At 41.1% G+C, this 14,649-nt stretch overlaps 1 protein-coding gene across 2 annotated transcripts in view; it reads right to left on the bottom strand.

The window, feature by feature from the left end:
- Pcyt1b (phosphate cytidylyltransferase 1B, choline) overlaps positions 1 to 14,649 on the bottom strand; it is a 95,273-nt gene that overhangs the window by 58,621 nt on the left and 22,003 nt on the right. Inside the window, exon 1 of one of the 2 annotated variants that reach the window (XM_040744195.1) lies at positions 8,290 to 8,700. The exons of the other annotated variant lie outside the window; for it this stretch is intronic. Coding sequence (XP_040600129.1) covers positions 8,290 to 8,406 — 117 coding nt within the window. The 5' untranslated portion in view covers positions 8,407 to 8,700. Of the gene's footprint in view, positions 1 to 8,289; positions 8,701 to 14,649 lie in introns of those variants that run through there. 2 annotated transcript variants of the gene reach the window in all.

Genomic DNA, 14,649 nt, shown 5'->3' with positions numbered 1-14,649 from the left:
ACATGAAGAGAAGATTCAACATAGCTTTCTTTAAACAATGAATAGAATATAACAAATACAATTTGGAATACATTCAATCTTTTGAGGAGGTATCTGAGACAAAAAGCAGAAGTCAGAGTGGTTTGTACAAGATTAATGTAAAATTTCAAAGTACTTTGTGAACATTTCTTACACATATTTAGCCAGTGTGTCTTACCATAGGATCATTCAACCTATCTTGGTCCCAAATGGATAAAACGAAACAGATATGAGGAGTGGAAGAGCCCTGACTTTTGAGTCATCTGAGAGAAGGGAACCTTAATTGAGAAAATTCCTCTAGAAGACTGGGCTGTAGGCAAGTCTATGGGGTATTTTCTTGATTGATATAGAGGGACCTAGTTTGTTTTCTTAATTAGTGATTGATGGGGGGAGGTGATGGGAAATGTCCTTCTATATATGTGTTTCTCTTATCGGTTGATGAATAAAACACTTTTTGGCCAATAGCCAGTAGAGGCAGGAAGGTAGACATGATGAAGAGACAAGGAGAATTCTGGGAAGGGTAGGCAGAGAGGCATGGAAAAGAGGACGCCATGTAGCTGCCAAAGGAGAAACAGGTCCGGGCATTCTCCAGTAAGCCAAGACCATGTGAAAATACTTTAATAGAAATGGGTTAATAATAGCCAGTAAGAAGCCCTAGCCATCAGCCAATAGTTTTATAATTAATGTAGCATCCATATGTTCATTTGGGGCTCAAGGGCGGTGGGACCTGGCAGGACAGAAAATCCAGCAACAGGGAGGTTCATCCCATTGTGGGTTGGGACATTCCTTGGCTAGTGGTCCTGAGTTCTATAAGACTGCAGGCTGAGCAAACTAATAAGCAGCACAGGCCTCTGCATCAGCTCCTGCCTCTTGGGGCCTGCTTTGGCTTCCCTCAACAGACTGTGACTTGGGATATGTAAGCCAAATCAACCCTTTCCTCCTCTAGTTGCCTGTGATCAGGGTGTTTCATCGCAACAATAGTAATCCTGACTAAAACAGATCCCTAGAGTTAGCCTTGTCACAGGGTTTTTTGGGGGTGACTGATGATTGGTTTGGGTTGGATTTGGGTTTTTTGTTTTGGTTGGTTGTTTTTTCAAGACAGGGTTCTCTGTGTAACAGCCCTAGCTGTACTGGAACTTACTCTAGATCAGGCTGGCCTTGAACTCACAGAGATCCGACTGCCTCTGCCTCCCAAATGCTGGGATTAAAGGTGTGTGCCACCATGCCTAACTGATTTTGTTTGTTTTATGTGAGGTTTTTGTTGTTGGTTTTGAAACAAAGTCTTGCTACATGATACTGACTAGACCCACACTTGTTAATATTCCCATCTCATAATTAGAGTTCCTATTGCTGTGATAAAACGCCGTGAGCAGGAATTGATGCAGAGGCTGTGGAGGAATGCTGCTTACTGGTTGCTTAGACAAACCAGAACTGCCAGCCCAGTGTTATCACCACGCACTATGAGCCACATCCCTCCCATATCAATCATCAATCAAGAAAATGCACTACAGATTTGCCTATAGGCAAATCTTTGGGGATTTTTGTTTGTTGTTTGTTTTTGTTTTGCTTTTGAGACACGGTCTCTCTATAATCCTGGATGTCCTATAACTTGCTAATGCAGATCAAGCTGGCATCAAAAACAGAGATCCACCTTCCTCTGCCTCCCAAGTGCTGGGGTTTAAAAGCATGTACCACCAAACCGAGTCCAAGGCAAACGTTTTGGAGGCATTTCTCAACTGAGAGTCCCTTTCCCCAAATAACTCTAGCTTTTGTCAAGTTGGAGTAAATCTAGTCAGGACACCACCTTAGCCTTCAAGTGCTGGTATTACAGGAGTGAGTCATCCACCATTAGTATTATCCTGAGGCATCTTTCCTGATGATTATGTCATTCTACATCCTTCTGTACCCAGAAAGTGACCCACTTTCACTGTCATCAATGTAATGTCCATCTCTTCTATGCTCTTCTACAATCTCTAACTTCAGTTTAAAAGTCTCCCCTGAGTTCCACAAACACTAATAGATAATAGTAAATGGAAAACCCCATGGTGTCCTCCACATCACCCACATACTCTTCCTTCCTGATGCTCACTTGCAGTGCTGGTACCCACTTGCTGGAGCTAGGAAAACTAGTCTTCCTTGACCATGCCCCACTCACAGACTAAATCATGAAGTCCTCATGCATTTGTCTCTTTAATATCTCCCAATTCTGTCCATTTTTCTTTCCCCACTTACCCCATAACCTTAAACTCATTAACTCTCATGTAGACTAGTGCAATAGCCTACTAACTGAAACAGAATAGATTAACATAGAAAATACAAGAGTACTAAATGGGAGGCGGTGTTCAACATTTGTTATGACTGTGTGTATGTATGTGTGCATTAAACACTGAAGCTTCTTCTTTTTGGCAGTACTGAGGGTTGGACCTAGGTCTTCATGGATGCTAGGCAAATGGTCTATCAATGAGTTACAGTCTCAACCCTACATGAATTGTACACTATAAAAAGTACTTATTATTGTGAATCTTCAGAGCTCATCATAAACTGGACTAAGCAAAAAGGTGTCTGAGTTTCCTCTAAAGTCATATATGGCCACTGAGCACTTGAAAGTCTGTTCTGAATTGAGATGGATTTTAAGGGTAACATATGTACTGGATTTTAGACTTTGTATGCATAAAACAGTAGAAAATGGTTCAGTGGGTAAGAGGGCTTATCACCCAAGCCTGATGGCCTGAGTTCAGATCCCCAGAACCCATGTGAATGCCAGATGTGGTGGCACGTATCTGTAATCATGTACCATCTCATGCACCCTCACACACAATTACGTACACACATCATATGCACACAAATATATAAAAATAATAATTGTATATAGATGGCAGATTGACATAATTGTCATATGACATTAAATAATAAGATATATTGTTACAATTGTCTTCACTTTTTAAACTGTGGCTCCTAGATAACTTTAAATTACATATATGGCTTGAATTGTATTTCCATTGGATAGCACTACTTTAATGGTTGGAGTGTGTCACTCACAACAGGTCTTTAAGAGACCCTAAATAACAGACTGATCCTTTGCATGTGTGTGTGTGTGTGTGTGTGTGTGTGTGTGTGTGTGTGTGTGTGTGTGTGTGTGTTTGCACATGTGAGGGTACACATGTGTAGTTTGGAGGCCAGAGATTGACATTGGATGTCCTTCCCAATTGCCCTCCATGTTGTATTTTGAGACAGAATCTCTCACTGAATCTGAAAATCACCAATTCAGCTAGATTGGTTATCCGGCAAGTCTGGGGGATCCTCCTGCCTCCACCTTCTCAGTGCTGGGATTATAGGTGTTTGCTACCATGCCCAGCTTTTGCTTGGGGGCTAGATATCAAACTCAGGTCTTCATGTTGGCAAGACAAGCTCTTTACCAACTGAATCATTTCCCTAGCTCCAGATTGATGCTTTTCTTGTCCCAAAATATAGTTAAGGCTTACCAACTAATAATCTAAGCAATAGTCGAGAAGCTACCTTAAATGCCCTTCCCGATAATGAGATTGATGACTACCTTATATGCCATCCTAGAACCTTCATCCAGTAGCTGATGGAAGCAGAAGCAGATACCCACAGCTAAACACTGAGCTGAACTCTGGAATCCAGTTGCAGAGAGGGAGGAGTGATGAGCAAAGGATCAAGACCAGGCTGGAGAAATCCACAGAAACAGCTTACCTGATCAAGGGGTTGCTCATGGACACCAGACTGATAGCTGGGAAACCAGCTCTAGACCCCCTGAAGGAGAATGTCAGTTTGGAGGTCTGGTTAATCTATGGAGCCTCTGGTAGTGGATCAGTACTTATCCCTAGTCCACGAATGGACATTGGGAGCCCACACCACATAGAGGGATACTCTATCGGCCTAGACACATGGGGAAGAGTCTAGGCCCTGTTCCAAACCATATGACAGACTTTAAAGATCCCCCATGGAAAGCCTCACCCTCCCTGGGGAGCAGAAAGAGGATGGGATAGAGGATTGGTGGGGAGGAGGGGAGGAAGGGAGGGAGAGGGAACTGGGATTGACATGTAAAACAAGCTTGTTTATAATTTAATATATAATTATATATAATTTAAATAAAAAAGAAAATAGAGTCAGAAAATAGATTCTTTCCTTCAAATGGTGGGACTTTTCTTAACTTGGGGATAAGGTAAACAGACTCTTCCCTGCTGGGAAGTACTTCTGCCCAATGGATAAAATACAGCTTTTAAGAAAGCCCAATATATTAAAGTCACACTTAGAAAAAGCTTCCCTTAAGGAATTTCCGCATCCTGGCACACATCCACATACCAGACTACTGTCTTCTATTAAGAGAAAATGATCATTAAAGGTGGGAGCTGTGGAGTCTTATCTTTTATTTCTCTCCATGTCACCTGGTATATTGGTGTATTTAGAAGTTGTCACCCCTTGGCTGGCCATGAATCTACTTGGTAAGATCTGAGTTTTTGCTCAGTTACTTTCTAAAGTCCTGTATTATTTTGATATTTAAATCATCCAAGCCGGGCATTGGTGGCACACGCCTTTAATCCCAGCACTTGGGAGGCAGAGGCAGGTGGATCTCTGGGAGTTCGAGGCCAGCCTGGTCTACAGAGCAAGTTCCAGGACAGGCTCCAAAACAATACAGAGAAACCCTGTCTCCAAAAAAAAAAAACAATAAATAAATAAATAAATAATCCAAATTGTCTGAAAGATGACCTTGTGATTTATATATGCCCAAACACCAAAATAAAGCAAATTACTGATTTTTTTATTTGACTTAAGCTTTTTTCCATAAGGAGTTTAGCATTAGACAAATGGGTTCTTGGAAGAATAGTAAGAGGAATAAATTCATTGATTCCATGGGCAATACACCTGACTATTATCAATCTGTAAGAAATGGATGTTGCATTTGGACAAGGATCAGCAGGAATATGTCTAACAATAACCTTGGGCAGAATTCCAATTGGCCACAGTAAATAACCAAGGAAGCTTATGTTCATTTATTTGCACCAATACAGCACATTAAAAGCATCTTGCTTTTAAAATGCATGCTGCTCTAAGTGGCTAAATAGATGATGGTACTAGTAAAAAAAATCCACTCATCTTTTTGAGTACCAGTGGCTAAGTATCTACATCCCGAGTGACATAATACACCTTCTGCAAGACAGCAGTCTCTTGGCACTACTCCACTTTGAAGTAAAACCCCAAATGAACTCCTGCTAATGTGTCATATTGAACCTGCCCTTTTTTTATTTCCAAGGCCTTCTAAGTTGATCAGCGCCACATCCATCTTCATGGACGTGACTATTGTAGGCTAGAATTACAGCTTTCTTCTGACAACAGAATGTACCCTTAGAAGAACTTGACCAAGGTCATTAACTAAATCCTCAGGCAGACAGCTTTTAGGACAGCTGGTCCTTGTTAGGAAGGGTTTATAGAGCCCCCACTGGTCCCAGAGGATTCATCTAGGCATGGTCAGAGGGCTGGGGAGACTTGAGGACAGTCCATGCCTGAAAGGAGTGCTCCTCCCTTAGGAGTTAGGATTCCAAGCAGGGTTATTACATCATATCACACAAGGCCACTCAGTTTTTCTTCTTTACATCCAAGCTTCTGAGTCACATTAAGGGACAGAAAACTAGTCAAGAGTCAATATCATAATGATGAAAAGTTCCCAGAAACATCTCCAAATGGATAGCATAGTAATAAAGACAATAAGGGTATACTCCTAAAATATAAACAACCGTAAAAGTGAAATAGTTTTTGGTGATTACTTTTGTAATTTCTTCAGCAGTGCTAGTTTATTCTATTCAGTTCTCTCCTTTTGAAATTTTCTACAATATAGAATAAAGCAACTGGGAAGACTAGATGTTTCCCCTTCAGAAAAATTTCACCTTGAAGTATGATTCAATAACATCAATATTATAGATTTACACCCATAGATCGCTTTAAAGCCTTCTTTATTCAGGAAATGTCAACTTCTGTCTTCCTTTCAATGACTGGGAGGAAAGATCTGATATCAGAAGGGAAATTTGAATATGGAGTTTTATTCCTAAGCAGACCTCTCTCAAATCCTTCACGAACTTTCCAAAGTTACTTATGCAACTCAATATCCATGCACTGTTAATGGCTGTATCATTCATCAATGACCCACATATGATTAGGGATGATTATCTTGGGTGAATGGAAAAACACAGACTTTATAGCATTAGAATGATAGAATTATTAGCAATGTTCCATGATCAACAGAAAGAACTAAAAAACACCAAATGGTAATTTCACATTTCCTGTGCCACTCTTTTTCTTCATCAAAAAAAAACACCCTTCGTTAAGTAGTTAATATTTGCCTTAGTTACTGAAGTGAAATCCCAGGCAAAGGAAAGTTAGATGTGATAATCAAAAATTAGAACATAATCAAAATTTAGAACATAACCAACTCTGCAGCTATCCAGGTTTGCTCCTAAAAAAAAAGAATCTTAATAAAATTTAGTTTAAGGTGGGGTAGTGGTGGCACACGTCTTTAATCCCAGTACTAGGGAGGCAGAGGCAGGTGGATCTCTGTGAGTTTGAGACCAGCCTGGTCTACAGAGCTAGTTCCAGGACAACCTCCAAAGCTACAGAGAAACCCTGTCTCTAAAAACCAAAAAAATTACTTTAAGCTGGTATTTAAACAGCCAATTTCAAAAGGTCACTTTTGGTACATACATCTCATAACTCTACTATGCTTGTATCACCATACCCCTCGGGAAAATAAAAAACAGACGCGACTATATCTCCCTTGAAGAGTATGTTCTACAGGAATGAGCTTCTACTTTTCAGGTATATTGTTCTGGGCTTAGTGCCTAACCATGACCCTTCATTGTGTCAAAGGGAAGATTTTATATATATAACACACCTTTAATGATCACTTTGTTCCCACTGCTAAGCGTGAATTGATAAGTAACTAACTTATCAGAACAATTGACATGGCATAAGTGCACAGATGCTGCATGAAATTTGTCATTCAGTCACTGGATAAAGGGGTATGAAGAGTTCATATTAAGCTACCCTAAAACATTCTTTAAAACACAGAAACTGCTCTAATATAACTTCCCCTCTTTTTCTGATTTCAGAAAGTTGATCCTGCCTTCAAACCCCTTTTTAAGAAATAACACTTCCATAATGGACTAGCATTGAAATCTGAAAATCCAGATTATGTGAAAGCTCACAGAAAATTCTACACCAAAAAAAATCCTTTTAAAAAGACCATCTCTCTCGTGTCAAACTCCACAGCCAATCAAAACACTTTACATTTTAACTTGGGAGAATCACCGAAGAAAGGATAACTCCAGTGTATGTCCTGAATTTGGGGGTTCAAAGAGCAGTTTCCCCAAGTTCTATAGGACTCCAAGCCACAGTCAACCCACAACCCATTTGACATGCTTTTAATTCCTTGAGGCTACTTTGCTGAAGTGTTGGAGAAGAAACTTCCCCATTAATTAATCTAAAGGATCAGAACCAGAGGCAGAGAAGCTGATCAATGGAGCTGCAGTTGCTGAGACGGAAGCACCAGTACCCCGTTTCTATACTTTCATTCTTAAAGGCATGCGTCCCTATTCTAAATAAATGTAGCGTCTCCAGGTTGCCATAGCCTGATTAGAAACCTTCAGTACCCTCCGGAAAGGTTCACGCTTCATTTTAAATGCACATTATTTCCACATGCATCCTCGAAGGACTATTTATTTATTTATTTTGAAAATATCAAAGGAATGAGGGAGTTTTGCTTCCATGTCCTTTTCGTTTTGTCCAAAACAGGCATTAGATATATATTTTTAAAAAAAAAGAAAATGAAAGAAAGAAAGCCGGTTGAGGACAGATCATTCCGGAGCTAGAATTTAGAACTTCACCAGGAAAGCTGTCCAAGGTTTGTGAAGAAGAAAACCATTTTAAAAACTGTACTGTAGCATTTTTACCTCTAGATGACAATGCACCTAAAAGGGGGGAAAAGATCATTCTTTCTCCTCCCAAAGCACAAAAAACACACCATATCCCAAGAAGCCCGTTTCCTACCCAGCCAATACAATAATGCTTTGTAAGCTGAGAACTGTGTCCGGTATAGGAGCTAAGTATAAACAGCTGAGGAGGATTAGGCTGCCGCTCCATTCTCATTTACATGAAAATCCTGAAAGCATCTTTTTTTTTCCTGGCCGGCTGCGGGCACAGAAGGAACTCTTTTGTGCCATAGCCACGCATACATTTCCGTCCTTTGTCTTTACTTACCAGTCGAGGCTGTGGGCATGTGTGCTCTATTTCCTCCATGGTTTCTGAGGGAGGCTCATTGGAAAGGGATTTTGGGATACCTGTTTCTGACTCAGCATCAGTGGTAAGTACTGGCATGGCCAGTGAATGCTCCCTCCAGCTCTACACCCTCTGGGAGTCTCCTCCCAGGCAGAGAATGTTTTCTTTGTCACGTATTTTTCTCTTCCCTACCCATCCCCCTTCTTCTTCCCTTCTTTTTGTCTTCCCTGGGGGGAAGCAAAAAGGTTACCCCCCTTACACACACACACACACACACACACACACACACACACACACACACACACACACACACACACACCACCCCTTTCTTTCTCGGAGAAGCCCAGAGGCAGGGCCTCAGTTTATCACTATAACAACCAGACAGCACTGGAGCTTCTGGTGCGGATACAGTATCCTCATTTGCATGGAGCGCTCTGGTTGGTTACTGTCATCATAGTACCACTCCACCTGGGAGATGCCGGGGCCCATTGGCTGGCCTGCTGTACCCACGGGGCCTGAACTTGCTGCTTTTGTTTTTTTGCTTTTAATTCACTTGTGAAGGTCTCTGTCCATGTCTGGTAAGGACTCCCTGCGCTTCGCAGATAAGATAAAGCTGTTTCCTGAAGTGCCCCAGACGCCTCGCGAAAAAGCATAGCTATAGAGGATCATGTCCCTGGCATGAATGTATGAATGTTTACAGAGCCACTTTAAAACCCCAAACCCACTGGTCCAATTGCCAGCTGCCTGTGAGAGCTTCTCAGGGAATTCACTGAGGCAGATGAGTGTTCACTTTCTGAACTACATAAAACAGGAATGCTGGCGGATACCTAAGGCCCGTTGTAACCCTGGAGTCTATCCCTGAGGCTGCTACAAGAGGAACTTTGAAGGAAGTAGGTCGTCTTTGACAGCCGGCCTCTGAGGTCTGACTGCTTTCTTTTCCTCCCTCAGCCAGTTTTTCCCTCTTAGTCTTGTTGTCATTTGTCTACAGTACACTTAACCCCTATAGTTAGGACCTATACTCTCATTTTATCAGTTCCAAGTCCCTTTTCCTAAGCACACTGCTCTCATCCAAGTGCCTATGGCAATCTGAAAAAAACCGCAAAATGATGTGCCTTAGTGTTTGTTTACACTGGCCTAGAAGGTCACTTTAAGGGGGGCATTCTGAAGACACATGTTCAAAGGAAAGAATTGTAAAGGTATTTGTTCTAGTGAAAGGCAGTGTCTAATATTAGTAAGACATAAAATCACTAGTATTTATTAAGCACAGGTGCAGTGCCAAGTACTTTACTTAGCTCTTCCTTAATCTTCATAAGAACACAAAGCAGATCCTATTATTATCTCCATTTTATAAGTAAGGAAATTGCAACTTAGAGTAATTGCTTAGGGTCTCACAGTTCATAAGCAATGGAGCTGACTTTTGAAGAATGTAGGGTGGGAAGCAGAGATGCAGCAAATATAGCAGAAAGGGAGCTAAGGGAGAATCCACTTAAGACAAGCTGTGCTTCTGAATCTTTCCTGTTTGTTTCTAACCATGCTTTCTATCCAAGTGTGGTCTGGGACCAGTAGTGATAACATCAGAATCACCACTAGGGAATGTTTTAGAAATGAAAATTATTAGTCCCATGACAGATCCGAAACCAAATTTTGTAGGTTTGAGATGGGGCCTGCATTTGCATTTTTAATGAGCTTCTAGGTAATTCTAGCACCGAAAGTACAGTGACCATAATTTGAGAAATAGTACTTCAAAGGATAGACTAAAAATACCCAGCACTTGGGATGCAGAGGCAGAAAGATCTCTTGAGTTCAAGGTCTGCCTGGTCTACAGATTGAGTACCCAGACAGCAGGACTACACAGAGAAACCCTATCTTGAAAAACAAACAAACAGCAAACAAACAAAAAAACTAGTCCTGTCTTCTTCATAGAATTTTGGAGGATCAAATGGATACATTATCACCATCCATGAATTCGAATGTGCACTGCTAACATAAAGAGACACTGCTTTTATTACTCCTCAAGTAAACAAAGGGCTAGTGTCTTTAAAGAAGAAAAATGAATACTGCAACCGAGTATTACTTAAGTTGACCATTAAGAACCTGCTAATGAAAGCCAATGTGGTATCACATGGCTATAGCCCCATCACTCAGGAGGCACAGGCAGGCAGTTCTCTTGAAGTTGAAGCTAGCCTGGTCTACAGAGTAGGTTCCAGGACAGCCTGGACTACACAGAGAAATCCTGTCTCCAAAAATCAAACCAAAACAAAAACCTGGCCATTTAAGTCAGGATGGCATCACTTGACAGTATATTGCCTATGCTTAAGAGAACTCTAGGGACTAGAAAGATGGCTCAGTGGTTAAGAGGACACACTGCTACTCTTGCAGAGGACATGAGTTCAGTTGCCAACATCCATACTAGACAGGGAGATGCAATGCCTGTGGCCTCCACAAGCACCAGCATTCACATACATATACTACCCCCTCTGCAGACACATGTACACACACATAATTGTAAAAACCTTGGAGTAAAAGAAAACTCCAGTGATGCAAAACCCCAGCAACTATTGGGTCATCTCAAAAGGGGCCCTTTCCTTCCTAGTCTACCTGCCCTTCTAGAAGCACAAATCACTTCAAGCTACAGGTTTCGCTCTACTGAGGTGGTCAGTGTGTAAGAAGCAAACCCTGTACTATATTTTAAGATAAAAAAATCACTTTCTTGTAGGGAACTTACAAATAAAAATATCGTACAACTAGATTAAGGAAGCCACTCTGTGAGTCCCAAACTCTATACATCTCAGTGAGCTTTTCTATACAGTTAGAATAGGCATTCTGAAACCCTGGGGCTTCACCCAGGCTTTTAGACTTTCATTATTATTCAAAAGCCCCTTTCCACCTATGCTGGATGATGAGAGAGTGCCATTGTCATTCTTATTCTTGGTATTTGCCATCTGGATTTTTTTTCTTTTTTGGCCATTTGGAAGTGGTTCTCAAAGTGTTGTGTCCTGGGGAGCAGCAGCAACAATCCTAGCAATGCATCAGACATTCTCTCCTGTCTCAGATTTACTGAGTGGGAAACTGAGGTAGTGAAGGCCAGGACTCTGACTTTAAGAGAAAGCCCTGCTTTAGTAGGAGTTGTACCATATGCTAAAGTTTGGAAACATTGAGCTACAGGCACATGTTCACACTGGAAAGCACCTAACTCCCAGGGCATTCTGGGTCACTGAGCTGTTGATATGGTTCTTAACTGGTCCTTTAATTCTCTAGAATAGGAGGCTCACCAGAGGGTAGGAAGTTTGCTTGTTTAGTTAGCTGAGTTCTGATGTCTAGCTGGTTCCTAAGCACTCTTGTCCCAGAGCCTGGACCACAGCCTTGTACCCCCAGCCTTTTCTATCTCAAGATGGGCCCCTCCCCTCTCCTGTACTTCTTTCCCTATCCCAGCAAACCAAAGGCTGCCTCTCCACAAGATGCGGATCTTCATTGAGTCACCTATGTCAGACTCTTACTCATTCTAAGCTTAGGCTTCTAGTTGTCCAGGGAGTCAGCTGTATAGCCATAACCATGACTACTAATACTATTCCAACCTAGTATTGGCTTTATCCATCCCCTTTCCTCACAACTGACATTACAGGCACGTGTCACCATAAGCAGCTGCATTACTCTTGTAATTGGGAAAAAGAACGTTACCTTCCTTCTAAAAGTAATCAAGAGCTAGGGGTGAGGCAGGACTGGTTAGCACATGTGCAACTAGAAAGGCATGTCGATTTCAGTGCAAAGAAATAAGAAAGCTGAAGTAAGGAATGAGAGTGAGGCTTACTATCTGTAATTATCAGAGGCAGAGGAAATATACGGGGGCAGGTTGTTTAGAAACCTGTCTTTAACCGCAGCACTCGGGAGGCAGAGGCAGGTGGATCTCTGTGAGTTCGAGATCAGCCTGGTCTACAAGAGCTAGTTCCAGGATAGCCTCCAAAGCCACAGAGAAACCCTGCCTCCTCCCCACCCCACCCCCGCCAAAAGAAACCTGTCCCTGAGGCACACCTAGATTCTATAACTTCTCCCTCTCTTTTTGAATTTCATTTGAATCACATCTCCATTTGTCCCTCTGTGGCTCAAGATTAAGGGCTAAAAACTCTGACAGTCTGGAAAAAACCAACTATGTTAAGTAATGAAACCTACACACAAATCCTTTTCATCGACTCCGGGAAAATTATGGTAATAAACAATATTTCACAATGGAAAGCATTTCACCCTTTTTGTGGTGCTCTCACTCATTAGGTGATATCAATGTAACACAAAATTCAATATTGAAAAATTTCAAATGATTCAGAGTGATTAGGTGACTTAGCCAGCATTACACAGTAAATGGTGAAAGTCCAGATTCCTTGAACAAAGTTGAACACTCTTTTCCACTAAGCTATGCTGGTTCACTGTCCAATATAACTAGATTTACTTTGTTAACAAAATTAGTGGGTGATTCTGGCATATCTCTTCATCCACTATATCCTTTATTCCTTTTCTATTGAGGTCATGAAACATGCAGCACTCTTCACTTTGATTCATAAAGTTCATTTCAAATCTGCACAGCCATGGATCTGAACTTACTCACATTGACTTATGACAGAAAAATCAAACTTTTTTGTTAAAAACAAGGTTCATACAAGGCTGTGATCCATAAAGGCTACTGGGTGGGAGGGACATAACAGAACTTCAAAACTTTTTTTTTTAAGAAAAAAGTTCAAGAAGATAGAACTAAAGTGCTTTGCTTCATTCTTAAAACATTTTTGGCCGGGCGATGGGGGCGCACGCCTTTAATCCCAGCACTCGGGAGGCAGAGGCAGGCAGATCTCTGTGAGTTCGAGGCCGGACTGGACCGACAGCCTCCAAAACAATACAGAGAAACCCTGTCTTGTAAAAAACAAAAAAACAAAAACAAAAAACATTTTTTCTTCTTTTTCGACTTCCACAGTAACCAAGAAAGAGTTAGCCTACTCATTTGTTTGACCAAAATATACTGATTCTGAGTACAGTTTTGTAGCTCTAAGGAGCAAGTGCATCGAGCCAAGCATCAAACCGACTGACTCTGATCTAACATCGTATATTGAAAATAAGCAGGCTGGCCAGCTGCCTCAATAGGTAAAGGCACCGCCAAGCTTGATAACCTGAGTTCGATTCATGGGTCCCACATGGTGTAAGGAAAGAATCAACTCCTACAAGTTGTCCTCTGACTTCCACACACATGCTGTGGCATGTGAGTAACAGACAGACACATGTGTGTGCATACACACACACACACACATGACATAAATAAGTAAATGTAAATTAAAAACTTAAAAAAATATTTGACACTCCACGTTGTCAGGCAGCAGAGCAGGCTGTACCTGTGTTGCAGAAAGTCTTGAAAAGAAATACATTTTTTCTCAAAATACAATGCATTTATCTAAATATTGATGATTAAACTCAGTAGAAGTATGATATATTTTGTTTTGCTGTTGTAAACTAGATATAACAGGGATTTGGGGCAGAAATTAGAGTTGCCATTAGCTGTAAAAAAATCATTCTTACTGACAGTAGCAGCTGTGTAGTCAGTAAAGAATTATTGTTGCTATCACTTGGTGGTATTTATAAACACTTTTATATTCTAAGTGCTTTACAATCACTTATTGTCTAATTAATACCTAATCATCTGTTTACAAGTAATAATCACACATGTAGTGCAGTTTAATCAAAACTCCAAGTACTGCTGCCATCACACTCAGGATGCTGTGTAAATTTTGGTCCCTTCCTCATGGGATTTGAGTCTAACGTGACTGAAACACATAATTCTATAGACAAAAATGGGTAAAAATTCCCCACTTGGATTTGAGTATACTTTAAATATAAAATTTTTACATACTAAATTCACTGAGTGAATGTCAATAGATGTCTTAGTGAGGGTTTCTATTGCTGTAAAGAGACACCATGACCACAGCAACTCTTGTAAAGGAGAACATTTAATTGGGATGGCTCGCTCCCTTACATTTCAAAGGTTCAGTCCAGTATCATCATGGTGGGACATGGCGGTGTGCAGGCAGACATGGTGCTGAAGATGTAGCTGAGAGTCCTACATCTTGCAGGCAACAGGAAATTATCTGAGACACTGGACAGTATCTTGAGTATATATGAGACTCCAAAGCTTGTCTCCCCAGTGACACACTTCCTCCAACAAGACTACACCTACTCCAACAAGGTCATTCCCTTTGGGGGGCCAATTTCTTTCAAACCACCACAGTAGATAAAACTCGAGTTTTCTACATTTAATAGCTTAATTTCATGTATCTGTGAAATTTTTGCCTGCTTAACCCACAAAATTGA

Source organism: Mesocricetus auratus, unplaced genomic scaffold, assembly GCF_017639785.1.
Source record: "Mesocricetus auratus isolate SY011 unplaced genomic scaffold, BCM_Maur_2.0 Super-Scaffold_100003, whole genome shotgun sequence".
NCBI classification, from domain to species: domain Eukaryota; kingdom Metazoa; phylum Chordata; class Mammalia; order Rodentia; family Cricetidae; genus Mesocricetus; species Mesocricetus auratus.
Note: the sequence above shows the minus strand (reverse complement) of the source record. Positions and strands in the feature narration are given on the sequence as shown.